This window comes from Podospora pseudoanserina, chromosome 2, assembly GCF_035222485.1.
Source record: "Podospora pseudoanserina strain CBS 124.78 chromosome 2, whole genome shotgun sequence".
NCBI classification, from domain to species: Eukaryota; Fungi; Ascomycota; class Sordariomycetes; order Sordariales; family Podosporaceae; genus Podospora; species Podospora pseudoanserina.
The window spans coordinates 702,689-728,441 of record NC_085921.1 but is presented as its reverse complement, the minus strand read 5'-3'; the positions used below and the strand labels follow the sequence as shown (position 1 = coordinate 728,441).

The 25,753-nt window shown below is 52.4% G+C and overlaps 9 protein-coding genes across 9 annotated transcripts; 4 read left to right on the top strand and 5 right to left on the bottom strand.

The window, feature by feature from the left end:
- Nucleotides 1-8: 8 nt before the first annotated feature.
- On the top strand, nucleotides 9-1,894 carry QC764_201080 (uncharacterized protein). Its single transcript, XM_062943814.1, has 2 exons — nucleotides 9-1,041; nucleotides 1,119-1,894. Exons 1-2 carry the CDS (start codon nucleotides 594-596, stop codon nucleotides 1,694-1,696), a joined length of 1,026 nt encoding a protein of 341 aa, XP_062802562.1. The 5' UTR covers nucleotides 9-593; the 3' UTR covers nucleotides 1,697-1,894.
- On the bottom strand, nucleotides 1,815-4,177 carry QC764_201070 (uncharacterized protein). Its single transcript, XM_062943813.1, has 2 exons — nucleotides 2,960-4,177; nucleotides 1,815-2,898 (listed from the first exon to the last, which is right to left on the bottom strand). Exons 1-2 carry the CDS (start codon nucleotides 3,409-3,411, stop codon nucleotides 1,914-1,916), a joined length of 1,437 nt encoding a protein of 478 aa, XP_062802561.1. The 5' UTR covers nucleotides 3,412-4,177; the 3' UTR covers nucleotides 1,815-1,913.
- Nucleotides 4,178-4,251: 74 nt separating this feature from the next.
- Nucleotides 4,252-5,635, top strand: QC764_201060 (uncharacterized protein). The gene is made up of 2 exons (XM_062943812.1): nucleotides 4,252-4,814; nucleotides 4,865-5,635. The coding sequence occupies exons 1-2, from the start codon at nucleotides 4,496-4,498 to the stop codon at nucleotides 5,623-5,625; spliced, it is 1,080 nt and encodes a 359-aa protein (XP_062802560.1). The 5' UTR covers nucleotides 4,252-4,495; the 3' UTR covers nucleotides 5,626-5,635.
- On the bottom strand, nucleotides 5,165-7,580 carry ILV5 (Bifunctional acetohydroxyacid reductoisomerase; the record flags this gene model as incomplete). Its single annotated transcript, XM_062943811.1, has 4 exons — nucleotides 5,165-5,774; nucleotides 5,824-6,894; nucleotides 6,960-7,238; nucleotides 7,344-7,580. 3 exons carry the CDS (start codon nucleotides 7,578-7,580, stop codon nucleotides 6,199-6,201), a joined length of 1,212 nt encoding a protein of 403 aa, XP_062802559.1. The 3' UTR covers nucleotides 5,165-5,774; nucleotides 5,824-6,198.
- A 260-nt stretch (nucleotides 7,581-7,840) lies between these two features.
- On the bottom strand, nucleotides 7,841-8,227 carry QC764_0031150 (uncharacterized protein; the record flags this gene model as incomplete). The annotated part of the gene is made up of 2 exons (XM_062940183.1): nucleotides 7,841-7,915; nucleotides 8,087-8,227. The coding sequence occupies 2 exons, from the start codon at nucleotides 8,225-8,227 to the stop codon at nucleotides 7,841-7,843; spliced, it is 216 nt and encodes a 71-aa protein (XP_062802558.1).
- Nucleotides 8,228-8,572: 345 nt separating this feature from the next.
- Nucleotides 8,573-10,031, bottom strand: UBC12 (NEDD8-conjugating protein ubc12; the record flags this gene model as incomplete). Its single annotated transcript, XM_062943810.1, has 3 exons — nucleotides 9,266-10,031; nucleotides 9,084-9,189; nucleotides 8,573-9,015 (listed from the first exon to the last, which is right to left on the bottom strand). Exons 1-3 carry the CDS (start codon nucleotides 9,284-9,286, stop codon nucleotides 8,573-8,575), a joined length of 570 nt encoding a protein of 189 aa, XP_062802557.1. The 5' UTR covers nucleotides 9,287-10,031.
- A 158-nt stretch (nucleotides 10,032-10,189) lies between these two features.
- CHS3_2 (Chitin synthase, class 3) lies at nucleotides 10,190-14,618 on the bottom strand. The gene is made up of 5 exons (XM_062943809.1): nucleotides 13,723-14,618; nucleotides 12,503-13,649; nucleotides 11,051-12,441; nucleotides 10,497-10,988; nucleotides 10,190-10,454 (listed from the first exon to the last, which is right to left on the bottom strand). Exons 1-4 carry the CDS (start codon nucleotides 13,801-13,803, stop codon nucleotides 10,851-10,853), a joined length of 2,757 nt encoding a protein of 918 aa, XP_062802556.1. The 5' UTR covers nucleotides 13,804-14,618; the 3' UTR covers nucleotides 10,190-10,454; nucleotides 10,497-10,850.
- A 4,572-nt stretch (nucleotides 14,619-19,190) lies between these two features.
- Nucleotides 19,191-20,501, top strand: QC764_201030 (uncharacterized protein; the record flags this gene model as incomplete). The annotated part of the gene is made up of 1 exon (XM_062943808.1): nucleotides 19,191-20,501. One exon carries the CDS (start codon nucleotides 19,191-19,193, stop codon nucleotides 20,499-20,501), a length of 1,311 nt encoding a protein of 436 aa, XP_062802555.1.
- A 4,029-nt stretch (nucleotides 20,502-24,530) lies between these two features.
- Nucleotides 24,531-25,295, top strand: QC764_201020 (uncharacterized protein; the record flags this gene model as incomplete). The annotated part of the gene is made up of 1 exon (XM_062943807.1): nucleotides 24,531-25,295. The coding sequence occupies one exon, from the start codon at nucleotides 24,531-24,533 to the stop codon at nucleotides 25,293-25,295; it is 765 nt and encodes a 254-aa protein (XP_062802554.1).
- Nucleotides 25,296-25,753: the final 458 nt, after the last annotated feature.

Here is a 25,753-nt window from a genome sequence, read left to right as displayed (position 1 = left end):
TTGTTCACCCTGTTTTCTATTCTTCATTTTTGACTCAGATCTTACAGGAGATCCACTCACTGACTTTTATCTGGTTGTCTGTCCAGACATCATTGACCCCTTCTCACAGTTTAGCTCCAGCCAACGTGTACGCCAAGCAACGATAAGCAGCGCCCCCCCCTCCCCTGACCGTTGCGTTGTCGGGGTGTTCTCGGCCAAAGAGCCGGACCCACAGAATGTCAACATAGCTGTTTGCGCATACGACTTGCGACAGCTGAACATTTACAATCACGACCACGCCTCCTCTGGCGATACAGACGGCTCTTCCAGGGTTGAGGTTCTTGCATGATTTATTGTTGACACATTTTTCTCTGTTGAATTACCCCCGCTGTGCCCGCGCGACGGTAACCCCTCTTGTGCACCCGACGCTACACCGCAATTCAATTCAATTCGCAACACCGCTCCCTCCCCAGATCACAGACAACCTCACTCACTCACCACCACCACCACCACCACAATGCGCCCCTCCCCTCCCGCTCTGGACCTTAATAACCGCCCACCTCTCCCTCGCCGAACAACAAAACCCCCTCCAACAACCAACCGCCATCCGAAAAATGCCCCCCAACAACCCCTCCCTCAAATTCCACTCCCACTTTTGCGCCTTCGACCCCTCCCATACATCCCCTTCCAACTCTTCTGCTGCGGTCCTCCTCCCGAGAGATGGAACCTCCTTCTCCGCCCCCCTCCGCGCAGTCTACAACCCCCCTCCACCCGCATCCCCCAACCCACAACGACGAGGGGTGCTGGGAGTAAGCAAAAGACAGTGGTCCTGTCCGACAGACACCCTATCATGCAGCAACATCGGCTACCCCAACACCTGCTGCTACGAAGGGTCGACATGCATCAAAATCCCGGATACTGGCTTGGGGCCGGTGGGTTGCTGCCCGGATAACACCCAGTGCACGGGGGGCGTGGCGAGTTGCGGGGAGGGGGGGGTTGGGTGCCCGAGTGAGGTTGGGGGAGGGTGTTGTTTGAAGGGGTGGGTTTGCGGCGGGTTGGGTTGTAAGTGCCCATCTTGACATGGATTTTTGGTGGGATGGTTGACTGATATGAAACTGTAGGTGTCAAAGAGGGGATAGTGTCCACTCCTGTTCCCATCCTAACTACAACCACGACCTCGGCTCCGCTGGAGACAACAATAACAACTACTTCAGAGTCGAGTTCTACTCCAGAAACAACGTCGACTCGACCCCAGTCATCGACAACTACGTCTGATGACGCCCCGGAGACGTCTACAACGGGTGAACCGGGATTTTGTCCCACGGGGTATTATGCTTGTCTTGCTCGCGCGAATAACGAGGGGGGGTGTTGTCAGATAGGTCGGGATTGCGCCGAGACTGATTGCCCGCCTTTGACTTCCTCGACGACGGTGGTTGATGGCAATGGGGTGACGGTTGCGGTGCCGATGCCGACTGGTGCGCCGCCTGTGATGGGGGATGAGTGTGCTAATGGGTGGTTCATGTGCAATGAGAGGGATGAAAGTGAGGGGTGCTGTCCTGATGGGTATGGTTGTGGGACGGCGAGCTGTACGCTTGTGAGAGCGGGGGAGACGGCTGGGGTTGCGAAGGCTTTGCTGGGGACGGGGGCTGCTGTGAGGTATAAGGGGGGATTTGTGGGAGCTTTGGTTTGGGTGGCTGGGATGGTTATGGCTTTTTGAATTGGGGGGAGGGGGGATCTGGTTTAAAGTGACAGGAATGGGTCATGATAATGTAATGGTATGGGTGGTATGAGTAGGGGGTATTAATGGAGTTGGCGTTGGAACTGTTTGCGATTTGTAGAAAGAGAGAAGTAGAAAGCATAGCATTGGTTAAGGGGAGACAAATCTCGATTTTGCATCATTTACTCACAAACGCCATACCGAGCCACATTTCTACCTAGTTAACACCCCTCTCCTCGCAAAACTTCCTCACCTCCTTCTCCAACATCTCCCTCTGCCTCCCCACCAAGTCCATAATCTCCTCGATCTCCTCCCCCAGCTTCTCACCCCCACCACCCTCCCCATAAATCTTCTCCATCTCAGCCAACACAGCACCCAACTGATTAGGCAACCAAGTCACAATCGGACTCCCCCCCGTAGCAGTAGGATGCGAAGTCTGCTTGAGGATATACTCCCTAGCAAAACACCAATGCCGCCACCTAAACTCCCTCACCTGATCCAACAGCCTCAACCAAAGCCTCCTTGTCTCCCTCCCCTCCTCCTCCTCCTCCTCCTCCTCGCCCAAAGCCCATCGCTTGATCCCCAACTCATCCTGCCTCTCAGCTACATACTTGATAAAATCCCGGTGATTCGACGGCCTGTACTGCCTAAAATCCTTCAATATCTCCGTCAACGGCGTCTCCGGCATCGGAATACTCAACAAACTATCCATCAGTGGAATCATACTATCGTTCGCCCCCGACTCTCCCCTGAAACTCTGTCTTTCCCCTTCGTACTCCTCTATCCCCTCGTACAGCACCCCGTCGGGAAACATGCTTTGCGAGGTGATCCCAAAGATGAAGGTCCGAAACGAGGTGTAACTCCCCGGTTTGGACTTTTGCCACATCGTCTCCATCGACCTGTTGATGTTGCGCAACGCGGTCAACATCTCCTCCCCGAGGGCGGTGTTGAACCTGCTCCTGTCGCGGGAGGTAGCGGACGATATGGCGTTGACGCAGCCTGAGACTAGCAGAGGGGAGTGGGAGACCATGGCGATATGCACGAGCACGAAGCCTGCCTCGGAGGAGGCGGGGTCGAGCCCGTGCTCGAACGCGCGGATGAGGCGGAGGTTGGGGTAGGAGAGGCCAGAGGGGGGGTTGGCGAGGCGGTAGTTGTAGAGGGCGTAGGAGCCGGCGTATTCCATGAAGGGTTTGAAGCCCGTTCTTTTCGTGGCAGGAGGGTTAGCAACAGTGATAAGAGGAAAGGGGGTTAGGGGTGTCATACAATTCGGCACAGCGCTTGATTGGGCGGGCAATGTTGGCTGGGAGGACATCACGGGCTAGGCCGTAAGGTTCTCCTTTGATGAAGCGGAGGTGGCATGGTTCGAGGAGGAAGGCGGACAAGAGGAAGGAGTAGTCTCGATACAGGGCGTTCATCAAGGGGAGGTTGGGGGCGTACTTGTCGATGTGGGAGGTCAAGTCTGGGAGCTCGGACAGGACGACATTGCCCAGCTTGCCCTCGGCTAGGAGGCCAGGCTCACCAGAGGCCGTCTTGACGGGCATACGCTGAAGGATCGACTCCAGAGGGTCAAACTCGGGGGGTAGAGTGACGATGGGGTCGGCACGGGGGAGGAAGCCGCGGGTGGTGGACACCATAAAGGCTGGGAGGGAGGTGTCGTCTGGTTTGGCGTCTGTGAGGACATTTAAGGGGGTGACGGGGTTGGATAGGGAACCCATTGTGTCTTGAGGTCACGAATCTTTGAGGGTTCGAAGTGTCGAGAAAATGTTTGAAGTTGAGATTGAAGCTGTTGATTTGGTCCTGAAGACTGGCCAACTTGCTCGCCTATATACACCATGGCCGGAATATATTCCGGCCTCGCCCTGGTTACATCTTGACCGTCTATGCGAACTAGCAACTCCCCCGGATGGTTTGATATCCGACAGACCGATTTCTCTTTGTCATGGAAAGCCACGAGGAGACCACGGGACTGTCACCTTGCTGGCCCGGCCATTGTGTCTGGCAGCGGGATCTCGACAAAGATATAATGGTTCGAATCAGCATATTATATATTCCTAAGCTCGCAATATCAAGCAAGATAACCACCAGCACCAACCCTAACCTCAACGTCACTGGTGCACGCCTATGGTCGTGCAAGTCAGTCCAAACACACCAAAATACAGTTCATGCGCCCTCACCATGACCAGCCGAAAAGATAAGAGAAACTCACCCTATATTCCTGTCGTCACCCTTGCATCCGAATGAAGTCGAAGAAAGCAACCCATGCAGTTGTGTCGACTATGCACTAGCTATGTAACAGCAACAAACGAGCTCCACCCATCTCCGGCCATAACCGGCCTCAGCCGGCCTCCCTCCCCATTTTTTCCCAAGACGCCCGATCGAAACGGCCGGAGAAATTCCGGCCGTTATCTCCCGTGGTCGGGGTGCTCTTAACGGGCTTTGACGGTGAAAACGCTTCCTCTGACCGGTTCGGACCGTTGCGGTGCTCCGTTATCGGGCCATAGCAACTCCTCAGCTAATCAACCCCTCACCCGGCCAGCCCGCCATGTCAACCTCGATTAGGAAGGCGAGAATGTCAAATGTCAACAGCAGGGCTAAGACAGGTGGAGTTATCCTGGGCTAGGATTCTTTACCTTTAAAACTCAATTTGAACGTCTCACTGCCATACCAAACTCATTGCACATAAAACTTGCTAATCACCAGTCGTGTGTGCTGTCAACTTACACTTTACATCAAAACTACCTTGCGATCCGGATCCGAACCCCGATCCACTCCCGGCCCGGGCTCGAACACACCATCACAATGTCTTCCCCCGAAACCCTCACTTTGGCCTCCGTCCAAGAAGCTCACAAACTCATCAAACCCTTCATCCACCAGACCCCCGTCCTCACCTCAACCTACATCAACACCCTCGCCTCCACCCCCCAAACCCCCGAATCCCTCTCCAACACAGAGTGGTCCGGCCAAACCCCCTCCAACCCCATCCTCCGCATCCATTTCAAATGCGAAAACTTCCAACGCATCGGCGCCTTCAAGGCCCGCGGTGCTTTCCACGCCATCGAACGCCTGAAGCAATCCCCCGACTTTGACCCCTCCCGCGGTGTGGTAACTCACTCATCAGGTATTTACACTACCCCCCCCCCTCACCCCATCACTTACCTAACCCCCCAGGCAACCACGCCCAAGCCCTCTCTCTAGCCGCCAAAACCTCCTCCATCCCAGCCTACATCGTCATGCCCACAATCTCCACCCCCTCCAAAATAGCCGCCACCCTCTCCTACTCCGCCCAAATCACCTTCTCCGGCCCCACAGCCCCAGAGCGCGAAGCCGCCGCCCAGAAAATTATCTCCTCCACCGGCGCAGCCCTCATCCCCCCCTACGACCACCCTCACATCATCGCCGGCCAGGGAACCGCCGCCCTCGAGCTCCTATCCCAAGTCCCCACCCCCCTAAACGCAATCATCACCCCCTGCGGGGGCGGCGGTCTCCTCTCCGGCACCGCCCTCGCCTGCTCCGAGAGCAAGACGAAAGTCTTTGGTGCTGAGCCCTCCTTTGAGGGGGCAGACGACGGCAAGAGGGGGTATTACTCTGGTAAGAGAGTCGAGGCCGTCAAGTCGCTGACCATTGGTGATGGGCTGAGGACGCCGGTGGGCAAAATACCCTGGAGTATCATTTATGAAAGGAGGTTGGTCAACGGGATGTACTCCGTCACCGAGGACCAGATCAGGGCGGCCATGAGGCTGGTGTATGAGCGCCTCAAGGTGGTGGTTGAGCCCTCTGCTGTGGTCGGCTTAGCAGTTGCGCTGTATAACGAGGATTTTAGGAAAATGGTTGAGCAGGAAGGGGGAGAGGAGGGGTGGGATCTGGGGGTGGTGTTTAGTGGTGGAAATGTGAGTTTGGCTGCGCTGGGGGAGCTGTTCAAGGACCAGTGAATGTTGAGACTAGAGGAGTCTGAAACCAAAAGATAGAAACCAATGCTGTGAACACCACCAAATTCCCATAATGATTTACTTCACCAAGTCGACTTGATTGCTGCTTAACTTGACAACGCTCCATATCCAATCGACGTTCCGAGGTGGATCTATCTCCATGTTAGCCACGACCAACCAATAGAAAACAAGATTACTTACCCTACACATCCAACCACATCACCTCACATAAAGCACACATAAACCTTGAAACAAAAGTTCTCTCCATGTCAACTCCGAAATGCATTCATCAGGTATATATGTACAAGAACCACCCATTAACTGAAAGAAAAACTTGAGAAAAATGAAAAAACATCGCAATGGCCGCAAAACGAATCAAGGCTTTTTGATCCCCATTTGCCCGAGGTATATCCCGTATCCCCTAGTGTTTGGGCACACAAGTCCATTTTCCGTGAACCTTTTTTTCTGCTCCCAATCCCATGACCAGAGTATCATAAACTGTTTTTGTTTTCCCGGACCAGAAACCAATCAACCCAGCACCACCACCATCAACGCCACAACACTCCTTCAAACACCTTACTTGGTGTTCTCGGGGCGGAGGGCACGGACGGCCTTGCCGGCGCGCCAGATCTCGAGGTTGCGGATCTCCTCGAGCTCCTTCTCGTACTTCTCACGGTAGTCGGGCTGGGAGTTGTACTCGAGGGAGCGCTTGGTCTCGGAGCCGTCCTTGACCGAGTCGTAGAGGTTGTTGAAGACGGGCTTGAGGGCGTCCTTGAACTTGGGAGTCCAGTCAATGGCACCGCGGCGGGCGGTGGTGGAGCAGGCGTCGAACATCCAGTCCATGCCGTAGGCACCAATGAGGGGGTAGAGGGACTGGGTAGCCTCCTCGACGGTCTCGTTGAAAGCCTCGCTGGGGGAGTGGCCGCGCTCACGGAGAACCTCGTACTGGGCGAGGAACATGCCGTGGATACCACCCATGAGGCAGCCGCGCTCACCGTAGAGGTCAGAGTAGACCTCCTTCTCGAAGGTGGTCTCGTAGAGGTAGCCGGAGCCAATGGCAACACCCATGGCGATGGCCTTCTCCTTGGCCTTGCCGGTCACATCCTGGTAGACGGCGAAGGAGGAGTTGATGCCACGGCCCTCCTTGAAAAGGGAGCGGACGGTGCGGCCGGAACCCTTGGGGGCGCAGAGGATGACGTCGACGTCAGTGGGGACCTCGACCTTGGTGAGATCCTTGAACACGGGGGAGAAACCGTGGGAGAAGTAGAGGGTCTAAGGGCAGCTATGTCAGCATGACGTTGTTCTCCACGGAGCCCACCAAACAGGGATGAGCTTACCTTGCCCTTGGTGATCTGGGGCTTGATGTGAGGCCAGGTCTCGGACTGAGCGGCATCCGAGAGCAGGTTCATGATGATGGTACCCTTGGAGATGGCCTCGTCGACCTCGAAGAGGTTCTTGCCGGGAACCCAGCCGTCCTGAATGGCATCCTTCCACGACTTGCCATCCTTGCGGACACCAATGATGACGTTGATGCCGTTGTCACGGAGGTTGAGACCCTGGCCGTGACCCTGGGAGCCGTAGCCGATGAGAGCGAGAGTGTCGTTCTTGAAGTAGTCCTGTGGGAGTGGTCACTCAAGTTAGCTATAAATGCCTCTCTAAAAAGGGCCAATCAGGACCCAGTTGAGTCCCAATTGGTCGAAAAGAGTCGGATTAGAACATACCTGGAGCTTCTCAACGGGCCAGTCGGCACGCTCGTAGACATCCTCCTTGTGACCGGCAAAGTCGATGGTCTTGACACCGCGGGTCTGCTGCTTAGCAACGGGGGCAGCGGCGCGGGAGACGGCAGCAGCGCGGACAGCACCAGCGGCGGCAACGAAGGTGCGTCTCTGGACGGCGGGGGAGGCCACCTGGCGAGCCAGAGGGCGCAGGGCCTTTTGGAGGTTTCTGGCGGCAGACATGTTGACTCTGGTCTGGTCTGGTGGTTGAGGAGGGGAGTGGGGATTGGGTTTGGAAAAAAAGAAGGTTCCAAGTTCCGAAGCTTGGGGAGAGAGAGGGGAGAGCTGTTGGTTATGTAGGAGGTTCACCGTCGAAACGTCCACCTGGCAAACACACAGTCACCGGAGCTGCGAGTCAGAGTTTTTTATTTTTCGGTCTCCCTGCTGCCCTGCCAGCGGCCGTCCAGACCGACTTCGGGGGGACTGGCGTGCTTGAGGGTGGGTTATGGCCCCGATATGATTGGCCAGGGTGAATCCGGGGCGGCAGGGACAGGCCAGAGGGTCCACCGCTTCTCAAGCTTGGATCCAGGCTCAGTTAGCTTGCCAGTGCGAGTGCGGGCGGGTGCGGGGCATTTGCTTGGAGGCAGCACTTCGTGGCATCTCCAAGGTGAGAGTGACAACGGCCGTGCCAGCACTCAGCGCGCTGTCGACCCAGACTTGTCCGATGTGGCCGCCGTTGATTGACTCACCCGACTCCGTACCAGCTCCGGGCTCTCCTGGACCGGCCGGCCTCCGCTTAGCGACAGAGCCGGGAGCCGAGAGCGTGGTTCCTGTCCAGACTTGGCGCTGTGGGGATATTCGGTGACTCTAAATTGGGACCGGAATGCCATCGGCGCTCACCTCCCGTATCGGATTGTGATTCCCATGAAGAAAGCAACATCACGTGTATCTAACATCATGCCCATGCCATGGATATGTAGAAGCCGACGGCGATGTACACGTTCTCAAGAAAACAAACCCACAGAACACTAAAACCAAAGCAACATTCCACCAGTCTGTAGACATATAATCATCTAACCCGCTTCCCTTCTCACCAGCGTGCTGTAGTTTCGCTTCCCCAGGCCAGGTAGTAGGTATATCCTCCTTCTCCTCCCCTACTTCTGCTCTCTTACTTCTGCTCCCCCACTGTGTCATGTATTCCCCTGCTCTTCTCCCTCACGAGGTCGGTCCACCCCTCAAATAGCAACCCTATCAAACCCCTCCCCCTTCACACTCCCCCCCATCATCGCGCTCCTCACATTCCTCTTGAACCCCTCCCTGTTACTCCTCAAATCCTCCGCCGCCTCCTTATTCAACGGGTCGCTCGCGTTCGGCTCCAAAAACAAAAACTGCAACCCCACAATCACCGCATTCAAGTTCAGCACCGGCTTCCAGTCCTCCCTCAGAATATTCAAGCACACCTTCCCCTCCAGGTCAATGTTGGGGTGGTAAATCTTCTCCCGGCACTGCACCTTGGGGGGCTCATGCGGAAAGTTGGGCGTGATGTTGAACGTGAAGGAGAACCGGCCGCCCTTGTACATGCCCTCGTCGGGCTCGATATACAGAATAAACGAGAGGATGTTGTCCGGGTCGGGGAAGTCGGTTCGCATCGTTGTGCCGAGGGAGAGTTCGCTGAGGTCTGGAGAACACAACAGACAAGAGGTCAGTATCTTTTGCTGGTCGTGGTCGAGGAAGAGAAACACATACCCTTCTGCACACGCAATTGCGCCGCAGTAACTTTCTTCTTCTTTGGCCCTCCAGCAGCACCAGCGGCAGCACCATCGGAGTTCTCAGCCTTTTGCTGCTCCTTTTTCTGTTCGAGGTTTCACACCATCATCAGCATCGAACCCTTCCCCACTTTCTCCCCCCAGCCCATGCATGCGACATACCATCGACCATATCTTCAACATCTTGACTACTCTTCTTGCCCTCTCTCTCTAACTGTCTCTGGCCTCGGTTCGGAAAGGTGGGGGGGAACGGGCGTAGGTCGCGTGCTTCGTGTCCGTCCTTCGCGTTAACAGTCGGCTTAGTTTCCGTTATCACTTTTACGCAGATTGAATAAACTCCGGCAGCAGCAGGCCGCGCAGGTAGAAAAGCAATTTCAGGTAGGTAAATAAGTTTTAAGACAACTTTTTGTTACTTTCTACGGGTAATAGGTTTCAGGTTGGCCAGGAACCTACCTTGCTCCGTTGGCAAATGGAGGGGCAGAAACCCAAGGTCCCAGGCACACGGATCACCCACCGCCTTGCCCCAACCTTACCGCCTTCGTAATCAGGATGGAAGAAAAAGGTGGGGGTTCTTTTCTTCCTATCCTCTCCTCAAACTACTACGAGGGAGGGAGGCAGCAACATTTTGCTCCCAACAGTTAATTGCTTAGCTATACCCCTGCTGCCTAGCTCTATCTTCTCCCTCCCATCAGATTAACCTGAAAGACGCCCACAACCGCTCCTTTTCTTTGGGCACTCTTTAGGCTCCCCGACCGACCTCCGTTAACAATGTGGGGCTGGTCCCAATGTGGGGTCCCACCTCACTCACACCTCGGAGAGCGCTTTCGGTCAGTCACAGCTGCCCATCACCGAACATCGGTGAAGAGGAACCTGGTGAGCTGAGAGGCGGAGTCATCAACTGTCGATCCCTGAAGGGACAGAATCGGAGCTGAAGGCATATCGGAGCTGATATTCAACGTCAACGTCCGGTACTCGCAACTCCGGAGCCGTAGCCATGGTATGACGTATCTGTAGGCATCGACAGCCTCGGTGAGAAAGGATACATCGTCAACTGGGTTATGTTTTCCCCCATTTCTTCTCAACTTGTTCTAGCAATGATGGAGTCATCACAATCATCAAACCAGGCAACCTGGTAAGAGAGGTAGGTATAAAGACCGCTATATATTCTGCGTAGTCACACTCAAGGCTCAGCAATGCTCTAGTAGAACACAACGCAATAAGAGAGATGGCATCAATTAAACAAAACCAAAACATCAGAAAAACAAACGCCACCGCCAATATGCCGCTCACTCTCCATGTTATGATATCCGCTCTTTTAATTTTCTCAGAATCGCAACGCACTGCAGAAAAACAACAACAACAACAACAACAACAACAACAACAACAACAACAACAACAACAACAACAAATACAAGATTTATATCAACCCATTTCCTTGCCCCAACCCCCCCTTGAGCTACAACAATTAAAACACACAAAATGCCCTTCATATTTTTCTCTTCTCCATGATATCCGCGCTTCATAAAGTTGATGACGTGAATTATTTTTTCCTTACCCTCTTTCCCCCACCCACTCCAGTTGCCCCGAGCCAAAACCAATCTTTCCAGAGATGAATAGTTAGAGGATAAGGAGGGAAGTTGTGAAAGTCAGAACAAGGGCCTGAAAATGTGACCATATCCGTACAGGTACCGCCCTGAAAGTACTCCGCGCCCGCGCTCGCAGAAAAACCACGAAAAAGACAAACGCTTCAACGCCGGGCAAAGCAGCACATGATACCGGTCCTGCCGAGGAACCAACAGAAACCGATGAAACGGACGATGGACAGACCGGCAGTAGCGAACAGGAGGAACTTGAAAAACCAGGCGGTTCTGGCGGTGGCATTCCGCTGTCACAAAAGTTAGCATTTTGGAATCTCATTATCAACAGGACAAAAGACTGTAAACATACCCCAGCGCCAAAAGACGAGTCAAAGTTCTCGCTGGTAATAACCACAGCCAAGAAACAGTTCGAAAATAGCCACATCACCACCAGACTCGTTCTGAAAGACTTGTAAGAGTCCTCCAGCTCCTTGGTTTCGGGCGCCTCTTCCACCTTGTACGGCGCAAGAGCTCTCCTGACAGTCTGCTCAAACATCTGATCGATATCTTCCTGCGGCTTCTCAATCTCTTCAACCAACACTTCGTCCTTCTCGCCCTTGGTGACCTGGGCCGACGGCAGCGCGTCGTTCTTGTCTGAACCCTTGGTACCCCACGACACATCGTGCCAGTTGTTGAAGGCATACACCATCAGAATGTTGATGTAGGTCGACATGAGCAGCATGTAGTAGGGGAACGAGTGGAACATGTGCCAGGGATCGAGGTACATGAAGGATGCCAAGAAGTAAAGACCGTAAATGGTAATCAGGGCCACGAGAATGACACCAGCCGCCCCCGTACCACCAAACAAGGACTCCATCGCGTTAGACGCATTGTCCAGTTTGATCTGGTCCGCAAGCGGAATCTTGAAAGCCTGAACGACGAGATAAACCGAGAGGATGATGATGTAGGCCTGGATCATGGCAAAGAGCACGTAAGACGTGATGTACGTCCACTTGGAACCCTTTGGCCTGTTACCCAGAGCCAGAATAAACTGCAGAATGACGAATGCCAGGTAGAGATACTGTAAAACCGCGTTGAATATAGGTGTGACGGTATCGCCAAATGGCCAAGCGTGGTGGAGCGCCGATGTGTTAGATGCGGGCACTGGAGTACCGACGAGATCCATGATGACGGTGGTCGTGAGATAGTACGAAGAGAGCGAGAACCAGGTGAAGATGACGTTGAGGACGTTGTAGATGAGTTGAATGTGGAAGAAGAACATGCGGACAATGTTGTGGCCAGACTTGTACATACGTCCGAAATGCATCAGCGAGTACAAACTGGCAGCGAAGGAACCGTTCAGCCAGCGACGACGCTGCGAGATGAATTCGGGAGCACCTTCAGGCACATCCGTCTCCCCCTTGGCCGCCTTGATGTAGCTCAGATGCCACTTTTGGCCAGCCTTGGCGACCAGCTCGAAGCACAAGATACGATCTTCGGCCAAGAACATGTTCTTCTTGAAGATGTTCATGCCCTCGATACCCTTCTTGCCGAGCTGCTTGGACAGGGTGTGATCACCGTGGAAGTACTGTTCTAAAGGTCGGCCCATGATGGCTCTGAAGCGGTAGGCCGAGAAAGCACCTGGCAGCACACTGACGTAACCGAACGCAGATTCGAGGGGCTTGTCCAGAATGTTGGAAATCTTGTACTCGAAGTTCTGGACAGCGACCAGAGGGTTGAGCAGCTTCTTTCCGCCCTTGCCTACAAGCGATGGTTAGCTATTCATCATGGGAAATGCATACGTAAAATTGATAAGACCCACCTAACATTGCGTGAATCTCACCGCAGGCACCGCCAAGATCCTTGTCGTTGTAGAAGCCCTCCCAGAGAGCGAGCAACGACTTGGGACTGGGCTTGGTACCAGCATCAAGCAAGATGCACACCTCTGGGTTCAAGATGCGACCAAAGGCGTTGAAAAGCCAGCGATGCGAGTTAATCTTTTTGCTGTTTTGTTGCTTCAAGCAGAAGATGAACTGCACTGGTGGAAGGGTAGCCGGGCTGTCGTCCGTTGGCCGGATGAGCTGCTGGTTTGGCGTGACGGAGAGCTGGGTGGTGTACTCGAAGATGTGGGCAACGGTATTGTTTCCGTCAACATCCTTCTTCACCACACCATCCTGGTATACACCGATAGTGGCAAGCACGTCAAGAACGTTCTTGTCGACCTTCTCGATACCATCGAAAACCAAGCAGACTACAATCTTTTGCCAGGCAGGGCCACCCCGGTTCCAGAACGACGATTTCTTCAGGTTCACTATGTCTCTGATATTCTGCATGACGCCGTGGAGTGTTCTCGAGAGGAGAACCTTATCTTCGTTGTAGTAGGTAATGGCAATAAGAAGCTCGGTGTGCCGGTTGTACATGCGAGGGCGCAAATCGTAACCATTCTTGAGAGTGAAGTCGTTGGGATCGCAAGTGGCCGCAGTGTAGCGCATCTTGAAAAACTCCTCATTCTGGCCCTCGACGTCTCTGTACTTGGGCTGAACAGCATTTCTGATGGCACTGGGCACTGGGTAGTCGATGCTCAGAACGGAACCCTGAACGAGCTTGACCTTTCTGGTAGCATAGCGCTTCAGGCCACCAGCTGGGGCAGCGTTGGGATTTTGGCGTTGAATCCAGCTATCATCGGTCTCGGCGACAGAGTGCCCAGAGTTTCCATATTGTTGATCGCCGAATCCACCATTGGCCGACACTCCGTACTGGGGGGCACCGGCATACTCGTTGGTGTATCCGTGGGGAGGGGGAGTGGGCTGAACACCGATGCCAGCCCGCGTAGTGCCGGCATTGGGTGTGTACGACTCGGTCAAGCTGTATGCCGAGACTGGACGAACTGGAGGAGTTCCGGCGCCCAAACGACTGTTGTCGTAGGCCTGGTTGTCGTTGAGGAGAGAGGCCTGGACTTCATCGTCGTTCTGCCAGTTCATTCAGATATTAGCAACAAAGCACCCCGCCTGCCATCCTCCACAGTATGGTTTGGTGGCTTACCTGTCCATGGGGACCGCCGAGGTTCTGCAACGGGTGGTCTTCATAGCCGTCTCCACGGCCACCAGCGCCGTGGTACGCCATGATGGAGTCGCGGCTCGCTTCTGCGAGAAATAGCTGAAATCAAGATCTACTCGAAAGATTGGAATATTCTGGGTATTTTGCAAGATTCTCAAAGGTCGCTGGATCGTCGAGGGGGACTGTTCGTAGGGGATCGCAATGTTAGGTCGAGGTTGTTTGGGTGTTGGTTGTCAGGTCGGTCAAAGAAAAAGAGACGGTGAAGCTTGGCGCAGTTGCAGTGCGAAACGTCAGCTGCCGTTACGAGTCGTTCTGATACCCAATTCCAGGGCACGGCAGGAAGGGGAAGCGCCGGTGACCGAGTGGCACAGGACAAGACGATGTTTTCGCTGTTTGCTGCTCAGCTGGTGGCAGCAACAGCAGTGATATTCTAGGATCGCCCGTCTCTAGAGAAGAGAAAAGAGAAAGGGGGAAAAAAATACAAATGTCAAGAGAGAGGTCTCAAAAACCTGATTCAACAGCTCTCAGGAGACGGCGGCCCTGTTATGAAGTTGGTGAAGGGGGCCTGTGGCTGAGCGACAGGGATGGGCGAGGGTACTCCACCGCCTTCTTTGCTAGCCAGGGATGGCTGCGACTGCGAGCTGCTCACTGGTGACTGGCTCGCTTTCGACCCGTTCCAGTTCCAGGTTCATCAGTTGCCCACCGCCCACAGCCCGCCCACACGAACGAACGCTGGAAGAGACCGACGTCAGTGCTGTCGTCGCCGTCCTTCTCTTCTGCCAGGCGGCCCCCTGAGTGCCAAGCAGCTGTCACCTTGTCCCGGCACTCACATCTCGTTTGCCATCTCAGGAGTGTTTCATGGCCCAAGGAACATTGTTGCGAGGCAGGTTCGCCTTCTTCTTTTCTTTGAGCCCATTGAAGACCCTAGAAACATGACAGCTTCTGTGTACATACCCATCTGCAACTACTTGGTAGTTGCATTCATCATTTTGAGTTTCCACGGCGACTGGGCAGTGAGTGCTCCAGTTTTGGGAGCGTTCTTCGCACAGTCTGGACCGCAGCCGCGGGTACTGTGCGTTGGTGCCGTTTAACTCCAGATCGCCAAACCAGCCAGCATGGGCCTAGCCTTCCATTTTCAGGGTCTTCGTTTCTTCCTCAGCACTGGGGTCTGTTCATTGTGAGGTATCACGGCCTCATTGTCATTTTATCGAGCATTCGTGATATCCAATACAGTTGATCGATCAAAGCATTTGTTCCTTGATAAGAATCGAGCGTGTCGAGCTTGTTTTGTTCCTATGGGTACTCATCCCCTGAGGCCTGAAACAGCTCACCCGCTCAGCGAATGCATGACGTCCATCATGCCCTCCACAACGCCCATCATTTCTGATCTCGTCAGTCTGGAACGTCTTCGGGCTGGCACCAACTGGCACACAGTATTCCCAGTTGCAAACACGTATATCTAGACAAAATAATAGACCGAGACAAGCTTTCAGATAGCCATCAATTCCCGCTTTTTTGTCCAGAACGTTTGAGGAAAAAAAAAAAAAAAAAAAAAAAAAGGGTTCAGTCTTCCAAACGGTTTCTCTTGGCAATCGACGCGGCTGCAACATCAAGGGGCCGCTGGGGCCCAACTTTATTTGGGATTACAGAGGGACAAACGGAATGTTGAAATCTCTCCTCTCCTTTTTTTGCTGTTGCTTTTCTCTCGCACGACATCACGGAAACCCACGTCTCGCCGCTTGCCACGCGTTGCACAAGATAGGAAACTTTCTCTCACGAGCAAGCAGCATGCCCTCTGTATGTGCCTACCATACGGAGGATATCTAGCATCCACCAACACGAACTGAGGTTGCCACATGCCTGTGGTTGTCTTTGGGGTTTTTTTTTCGATCTCACACAGATCACGAATCTCCATGATGGGGACAAAAGAAATCGACTTGGGGCCAAAAATAGAACACTTGGGATCCGTAAAGAAAAAATTGGGCCGGCAAAGAGGGTCTCAGATGTACGGAACCCTACCGGAGCCCAGATCATTCCCTCAAAGAAATATCGTCGAATGCCAACCGCCGGTCATAAAACGGAGACTTTTTAACGCAACACGCATTCCGTATCCAGTTGTTGTTGGGTGGTGGCGTGCTTGCGTAGTGAGGCTGAGCTGGCGCTACTGCTGCCCATCAAGCGCAAGATGGAGGTGCCGGCTGCTCGGATCCCGCCCAGCCTCGTTCAGAAACGTTTTTGGACGACAAAGATTCGCTGGGTTCCCTCGCCATGATTACACGAGCTGTGCATTCTTTGCGAACGATGATTTCTCTCTCGGGCTCACAGCGGCCGTGGGAATGGCATCAGCCCACTCATCTGGTGTCGTCCGGTCTGGTCTCTGCCGCTGGTGGCCCTATCTCCCGTTCTCACTGAAGCGGCCGGTGGGATTGTGACATCCCGTCGGATCTCTCACTGCGATGATGGCCTCGAAGGCCATTGTCATTTTGTTTCGACATTTTATTTCAATCTCTCTCGCTTCAGCTCTGTCAGAGGTTGCATTCGTCGAGGCTCGTCTCACAAGATCTTATAAGCGCCTTCGAGTCCGAGGCGGATGCACAGAATCTCTCTGTCGAATGATGTTGTTGTGCAAGCGCTCACCGACCAACAGAACACTGCCATGCACTGCAAACTCCGGACATGATTGCTGCGTTGTCAGTCATCCTTCTACCAACATTCACAGGGAAATCCTTCTCCATGTGGTGAGGTTCAGTTTGGGTCTGTCAGCCAACCCAATCATACATATAGATGCCTGACTGCGGTTCGCAAGGCTTAAGCCATTCCCGCTGAAGGGTTCAGGGTCCAAAGGTCTCTCAAGCCACAGTCTGGACTTCAAAAGCCTTACAATTGCACCGTATTAGTTCACGGTCCGAGCCGTCAGGGGAGCTTTCGGATGGTAGAAAGTGCTTCGGTGCTCAGCACAGGTGATGATCCGAGTGGTGCTGCTAAGGCTCAGTCTATCCTATAGGTCCGGTCGATCACCGAACATTTGAAATTCGGCTGCGCCATGTCTGTCACCTCAACCCAACGCTCGACATATGCGCCGTCAACGCTACCGGTTGGCCCTGACTCTCGGATTGCTCCGGTCACGATAGGTCCGTGAACTTGGACTCGACACTGTCAAACCTAATCTTTGACGGGAATTCAAACTGCGTCTCTCTGCAACCCTGGAGTTGAGGTGAGCTGTGGCTCGAAGACGCTCAACGATGACTGACATGCATCCGCACTATCAGACAAGACATCACCTTGCTCGCCACCGCCAGGGAAACAGACAGTCAGCTTTATATCAACTGCATTCCAAGCCAGCAGCACATCTAGATTTCTAGATTTCCCCAGAATCGTGTTTAGCCTAAAATCCACATCGACGATATACGTCAGGTTTCGTGTACAGACCAACTGACCACTCGGGAAATGTAAATGCAGCGTAACATCACCCACCCGGTTCCCTTTCCGACGATATAGTGCTCCCTTCCCTGTTTTTTTCACCCGCAGCGGTAGAACTATGCAGGAAGACGAGAATGGGAAGCACTATATCTCTGAAAATTTCATGCGGGTTACTATGGGGGATATGAAATACGAAAGATGACAGTTGGGGTCTGGACTTGCTGTAGTGATGATGACAATATGGACTCGTTTCGGGAATAACGACATGTTGTTAAGAGTTGATGTCAGGATATCATTCCAAAACAACGGCTCCCATGCATGAAAGGATACCCAGCCATGAAGGTTTGAGGTCTCCTACTCCTCAAACCTCAACATAGGATATCCCCGTCTCCCCATCTCGTGTCAAGTCTCTCAAGCCACCATGCCTGGGATCGGATATCCACATATACCCATCAGAAACAAAAACAACCCGAAACACCCTCACGGGTTTCTTGGGGACTGGGACCACCAGGATTTGCCCGGTATATTATCCCGAGACTATGCTTTCTATAGGTCCCGCACATAACATTGCATGTTCGGCTCGTGAGGTTTTGCAGCTGAGTAATATACACCCGAGACACACAAAGCTGGAAAAATATGGCATGGCTATGGTAGTGTAATGACGGTGGTTGGTTGCCCGTTGTTGGAACTTGCTCAATTGGTGTTGGACCTTCCATGGTAAGGTCAGCAATAACAGCACCACACCACCACCGCAGGTCTGCAGGAACTATTTGATGGGTGTTGTTAAGAAAAGAAACTGTGGCTTGGCGGTAGGAAGGGGGGTTGTCCAATCAGCGACGACTTCAAGTTGAGTCTAAAATCTTGATAGGACATCTTCCTGATCATTTCCCCAGAAGTCGTCGTCAACGCGGGGTCGGAAATCCATAAATTGATGCAAATTCAGAATTGATCTGCAACCCATGCATTCGTATGTATGGCTTCGGGATTTCGAAAAAGGCGTTGAAACCTCTGGCCTGGGCGTGGTCCGTGATTGGGTGGAAGGGATTTACATGTGGAGCATGCCTTGGCAATGGTGGGCTGGGCTGAGTGGGACCTACCGAGCGATTGTTGTCGCGGGGAAATCCTCTTTGGGAAGGCGAGAGGTATAAGCGAATTTCATGCCACGTTTGAGCTGTGGCAAGAAGAGCCGATATGCTCCATCAGTGAGGCAATTGATTGCGATGTTATTGATAGAGATGAAAAGAGAGAGGATGGTGATGATGTGAAAAGCTCATCAATGTTCTGGAAAGGCACCAAAAAGAAACATGGAAGTGTGCTCCCGTAATGCTAATGCCGTGCCACAAGAGAGAATCCAGGGGCCAGGCCAGACGTGGTTGATCGAGCGAATGGGGCGTTGGTGTCGCCCTCCAGGACGTTTTCGCTAAACCGCTGCGGGGCGCCTGAGTGTGGCTCTGCCCTCCTGACTGGCCCCTTGGCCAAATTGAGGGAGGAGCCAGGTCCAAGTTCCAGGTCCTTCAGCCAAATCCTCCACCCTTCCCGCCTTCCGCCTTCTTGCCTCGCAGCGAGGTTCCTGGCGTCCCATCTTCAACATCAACCACGCGCCCTGTTGCTGTTGTTGTTGTTGTTATCACTGTCAAGAAGCTCTGTATTCATTATTTCAATTCGTTCTATTTTATCAAACCAAATGTGTTCCGTTCTTTACTGAGCTAGTCTCAATCGTCACTCGTTTCAACTCATCATCCTGTCCTCTCTGCTTGCGCCCGCCGCCGAGTGCGAAACCCGACCGACGACGCAAACCATCCCCTTATATCGTTTCGATTTTCTTCATCTGATACGATAAGCTCTCGGGTCACAAACGAACAATTCACGCGCGTGGAATAGATAGACGTTGAGCAAGTGGTCCAGGCTTGGCCCGTTACACATCCTCGAGATCGGCACAGCGTAACGAACAGGTCACCCAAACACCAAACAGCATCGCCCTTTTTATATATTCCTCACCCCGCCTCACGAACGTCTCAGGTTTCTTGCTCACCATGGCCGACATGTTCGATTCACATGGCGCGGCTGCCATGTCCTTCTCGACGCTATGGAAGCGCCAGGAAGTCTGTGTTCAGTGCAACAAGGGACAACAACCCGTCTGCCCAGAGAATTGCGACCAGACGACACATGAATGCATCATGATCCCCGAGACATGCAAGCAATGTGCTCATATGATCTGCCAGCCTCTCGATCCAGCCATGCTTCCCTCCAGACCCTCACAACCGTCGACCAATGTCGGTGCCATCGCTGGTGGAGTGATTGGTGGTATCGCGGCCGTTGTCATTCTCTCGTACTTGGTATGGAGGTTTTGCGTGAAGTCTAGGAGGCAGCAGCAACCAGTTGCCCAGGAGGTCTGGGAAGATTCAGCTGAGCATATGGATGGGGAGAAGAACTTTGCTCAACGCCGGGATTATCGTGCCTCCACCCATACTGTTCACTCGATTGCCTCCACCGTTCTTACCCGCGCTTCGAACATCATCCAGATCGCCTATATTCCCGGGGTTACCAACAGAGCCACAGCCTCTCCCACAGTGTTGGTTCCTCCCGTTCCGCCAATTCCTGCCAGTCACTCGCAGGCCGGCACTCCATCGAGCACAGAAGATCAGCATTTCTTCATCCCGGGTGACTTGCGTGATTCGACTTACTCTGGCATCTCCTCTTACACTGATCGTACTTCCTACGCCCGGACCTCGTACGCCCCGCGCTCCAGCGTGGCGTCCACCATCTATGGAAAGAGCGCCGTTGTTGTGGCTCCCGCGCAGACGGGTATGCGAGCGAAGCCGGCCATGGTTAGTGTCCGGTCGGCCAACTCCAACAACTCTAGCGGCACCGCCACTCCCCCAGTTCCCACTGTCGACTACGAGAAGTACTCTTCTCTCCGGCCGCCAAGTCCCGCCAACAGCACTTTCAGCGTCGGGTCTACCTTCTTGAACAATGCCAGCACCCACACAGCCACGCCGGCTAGGGCTATGGTTGTTCGGGTTGGAAGCATCAAGAAGTTGAACGGCAACAGCACCAGCAGCAAAGCGAGATCAGAGCAGGATACCCTCTCTTCCCCTATCACCGTCTCGGGCGATACCTATAGAGACTCCACCGCCGCTACCATCATTGTTGACTCGCCACAAACGAACGATCTCGGACCGTTTTCTGACCCACCGAAGCCGTCTCACAACAGCAGCATCAGTAGTAACAACCTCAGTGCTGTCATCGAGGAGGCGACACGACGGGCGTCTCAAAGAGACTCATCTGTACCAGTCAAGAACCGGGAAAGGAGTCCGTTCGGCGATGAGCATGCCGCACCATGAGGTGTTTTTTTGGATGGCCTTTTTCTTTTGATGTGTTCTTGACTTTTTTGAACTGACGATATCCTGGTGTATTTGGGGAGCAACTTTACTCTACTTCTTTGTGATCTACTTTTTCGGATGAAACGGTCGTGGAAATTTTTATATTTTCTTATGTTTTGGATTTCTTGATATATCGGACCCCTCTTGAAAATGAGGGCAAGAACAGATAAGAAGCGGGCGTTAAAATGGGTTTTTTTGTTGTGTATCTTATTTGGGTGGAGGGGAATGACCGGCCTGCGGTGAAGCGGGTGTATGAAGCTTGAGAGTGTATTGGATTCTTTTGGGGGAGAGTGTGAAGGTGGTTTTATGAGATGGTAGTAGGAACAGGTTCCAATACATGAGTTGTGGGCTTGACTTTGTGTTGCTGTGACTGGACTTGTGTTGATGTGTTGTTGAAGTGAATGGAATGCCCCTGAACCCCTTAATCCAGCGTTCATGCTCTGCTTGAGTTGACTTGATCACCTTCAACACATTGGCCCCCATAACAGGTGCTGTTCATCATTGGCCCTATTGGCTATTTTCCATCAAGGAATTCACATCGTGGACAGCATAACTGGAGACTGCTACTCGGAGTGAACAGGTCTTGAATATCTATTGAGAGGTCTTTGAAGATGGTTGAAAGGCATTGAAGAGTAATCTCGACATAGTCTCAAGGCCTCGCTATCAGAATACTGGTGGGCCATGTATAGAAGTTATGTTGGTGAATCATGGATGAGGGAAAACAGCTCTCTATTTGGGTGTCTTTGATTTCCTTGGGGCATCAAGTTGGCGGTTGATTCAGCTCCCAAAATCTAGGAATGTCTCGCTTCATGTATTCCCACTTCACAACAGAATTGCTTCATCGTCTGAGAGCTGGCAGGACGCTTCAGTCTGTCATCCCCTTCTTTCAAGCTCAAGATTTCTCCGAAAGGGACGGTCAAAAACCCTCCAGATGTAGTACATAACGCGAGGCTGCCTGCGCCTGGTTTCTATGGGCTCTTTGAGGCCTTGCTGTCAAAACAGCAATTCTGCCCGCCGTTTGGAAGGATGAAGGCGGGATTGGTTGGGGTGGTGTATGGAGGAGTATCTCCCTCTTTGATGCTAAAATGATTCCCAAAGAGATAGGAGGGCCAGTTGGGCATAGCTTTTTAGTGGTGCAAGATATCTGCCGAGATCCAAATTCTAAATAGCGACAACCTCAGCCTGGAAGCTCTGAATGACAAACTACCTACCTTGCATAAGTGGTGACACAAACAAGCCTTCTCGGGAAGGCCGTTGTGAAAATCCCTTCTTGTTAGCTATCAAAGCTTTGTTCATAGAGACAACAAGAAAAACCTTGGAATCGTGCTCCGAGGATACAGATAAACTTAGGTACATGACGAGGCTGTGAAATCTCAAGGGAACTCGTCGTCGCCGACTTTCCATTTTTGAGAATCTCTAAATCGGGTGTCTCCCCCCTATATACGGCCTGTGTAATAACTCGACTCAACCTCTGCCTATACTTTGGGTAGAGATCATATATTAACCCTTGGTTCATCATTATGGCGACATTTTTCTCCCTACGTGTCTGCTTAAACAAGAGAGCGCCTTTTAGATCACATAATCTTGAGTTTTACAGTGAGCACCAATTTTCAGGTGCGGTTGGAGTTTTTGCAATTGTATTGGGAGGGACTGCAAAGAGTTGCACCAACAAGACGGATGATACATGAAAGACAGGCTCTTCGTCTATCAGGAACCATACATTTCTCCAAGACTCGTGCCAAGACAGTTACTGTCCATTGTCAGTCTTGAGGGAACCTACGCTTTCCTTTCCTAGGGGAAGAGTAGCAAAGCAATAGCTTCGGTAGATGGCGTCATCCATGGCAGCGCTCTTGACAGGCGTAGATATATTATCGTCTCCCTCTGCTCAACCCTCCCTTCAATTTTTCCAAGCCACCATCGCCAAATGAGAAAAACAGGCAGATCTTATTCTTCTCCCTCTCCACCCTTTTTGAAAAAATTGCGAAGGTTCTTGCCGATTGATACAGTACAAGACAGCCGGGAAGCAGCACCCGCGCACGTTCAAAACCCACGACCTGCTAAAGATGATCCCAATGCGTGGAAGTAAGGTAGGCATGATGTAGGACCTCGATGATGGATGAGTGGTTGAACATTTCTTCAGAGCGTGTGATGCTGTCTTGGGTTTGTGCCTTTATAGCTGGGGCTATTCAGGGATATTTGTAAAGCGCAAGAAGAAAGGTACCGAGTCTAGTTGGATAGAATAGTGCAAGGGTCCCTGAGATAGCACCAGTCGTTGTCCACGATAACCGAGATACAATCCATCTTCACGAATGAAGTGTAAAGTCAGAACCCAAGTATTATCCATCTATCCAATGTCATACGACAGTCTTTTGCCTCAACTCAAATATTCTAATCAACAACTACCAAAGTCTCGTCGTCTTCTTTTAACAAGATTCAATTCGACATATCCTTCTCTCCAGTAAATGAAGAACTGTCCAAAGTCCATAAACCCGTCCCCCCGAACTAAAACTTTCGCTGACAACATCACGTTGAACCAATGTCAAGGCCCCGTCCTCCAACACACACACACACACACACACACACACACACACACACACACACACACACACACACACACACACACACACACACACACACACACACACACACACACACACACACACACACACACACACAGAAATTCCAACAAATTATCCACGATGTCCCCTAAATCCGCTTACCTCCCACCTCCCTATCATCATCTCAACCAGAGCAGCGCGTGCAGCCACACAGCCCGCCATAACGACGGGCATCTATAACCACATCGCAAGCCGAACAACAATCCCAAGAAAGGTTGCGATGGAAAGAGCCAGGCAGCCTCGCAAGCGAGCACCAGAGGACACCAAGTCCGAAGTTCTCATCCACTATCAACATCGTCCCATCACTGCTGATCACAGAAAACCCAGCCCCGCCCTTAGTGCGTGAGGAAGGTGGACTCGAAGCCAGAAGACCCGTATATACCGGACCTGTGCTTGCCTTGTGTTATCGCCCGCTGCGACAAGCATGACGGGACATGCTGGGTACGCACGCGGCGGGTTTGAACGACAATATTTGATAGTAGGTACGTCGATCCTCTTCTTCTAGAGATATGAAACGTTCACAGCGTCCCGCTTTATTGTGGAGGTGGTATACGAAGGTATATTGCAAAAGTTGTAAGGTGAGAAGAGCCAAGTCAGAAAATAAACTCTGTTGAATCAAAAGACAGGTCTTTGACGTATGCAGTCTAGAGACAGATATCATGTACTACTTCCAGGACATTTTGAGATTGGTGATTTGACGAGAGCTTTTGGGGCTGTAACAGGAGGGGACTGGTCTTGTGCCTGTCGGCTAAAACGGAGTGTTTGTTGACTTTTTGAGGATCAAAATGGCGGAACGGCCAGATTAAAATTGTGATTGGGAGAGCCCAAACTGGTGGGAAGATTTGAGAGATGTGGTAGCGTCTATAGAGATTGGTATTCAGGCGTTACCTCTGTTGTTGGACATATAACGTGACGGGAAGGGTTACCCTGCCACACCATACGTAGATAAACTAAAGGCGTAGCGCATGTATTTCGTTTTGAATATTTTCTTGTTGGCTACGTTGTGTAGCGTATGTAGGTACCTACTTAGCATGTGTTGTCAGGTTCGGTGTTAAGATTGTTTGGCTGAGCTGTGATGAAGTTATAAACCCATATGCTGGTACTTCCGGTATTCCCTGAATAATAAATCTCGATATACTGTACGGGACTTTTGCTATTGCTGATCTTTACTCTTCAGGTTCGCTATGCAATCCCCTCAGACGTGAACCAGTCTCTCAACCAACCATTACACCTCCGGGCATTCCCGGCTTTCCCCCGTTGGCCTAAGCATTCTTCCCCTCACTTATACTCAATCTTAAACCAGATCATGACTGTCTCATCACCTTTTCACATCACACACCACCCATTATTACCCCCAATACCCACCATCTCAATGCCCGACCCCTCCCTCACCGGCGTCAAAGCCCTCACCTTCGACATCTTCGGCACAGTAGTAAACTGGCGCCCTCACATCATCTCCACCCTCCGTGCTCTAGCCCCTCCAACCTTCAAAGAAGTAGACTGGCCCCTCTTCGCCCTCAAATGGCGCCTCTCCCACGGCAAGTTCTGCGGCTCCTACCTCCCCTCCCCTTCCAATCCCTTTAAAACAACCGACTCCCACCACCGTGACTCCCTCCCCGCCCTCCTCACCGAATTCTCCCTCCCCCCCGACACCTTCTCCCCCTCCCAAATCGAGCTCCTAGTCCAAACCTGGCACGAGCTCACACCATGGCCCGATTCCGCTGCCGGGATCGCCAGACTGAAAAAGAGGTTCAGGACGGCCATGTTATCTGACGGGAACAAGTCATGCTTGGAGGATCTGAACAGAAACGGCCACCTGGGATATGACGAGATTTGCTCCTCGGAGGACTTCAAAGCTTACAAACCTCACCCGAGCGTCTACTTCGGAGCATGCCAAAAGCTAGGCCTGGAGCCAAAAGAAGTGGCCATGGCGGCAGCTCACCTAGGAGATCTAGCCGCCGCACACAAACTTGGCTTCAAAACCGTCTACGTCGAGCGTCCAGACGAAGAGAGATGGAGTCTCGACGAGGAGAGATACGAGAGAGCAAAAGAGTGGGTGGATCTCTGGGTTGGGCTTGACGACGGAAAGGGTGGGTTGGAGGAGGTGGCGAATAGGTTGGTTGGGGAGGAAGAGTAAAAGTGATGTGGGATGTGATATGACAGACGGGGTTGTACTGTGCTAAAAGCGGCTCGTCGGGAGCTCCCATGTCGGATCACAGGCTCACAGGCCAGCCCCTGAGACGATGGACTCTTGATTTATGCGTCCCCGCATTAACAGCTGGTCCCGTGAGCTTGCCAAGGAGGGATATATCCTTGTTTGGTTGGGGAGGGATATGTCATATATGATACTCGTGAAGGCAAACATACTGACAGCTCTCATTCAACAACAGTTAGCAGAATTCAGTTTCAAAGAAATCAGAGCCCAATGCTCAGGAATCTGGGGCAAAGCAAAGTATCCAAAGAGGCTCCCGCCAACTGCACTTAGTGTTACACTTGGTCGTCCTGCAACAGGGTAGACCGATTATCGTGAGTGTACAGACGTACAGCAGGAGGCGTTAGACTTGATAGAAAGGCCCACACATTTATTGAGGGAAA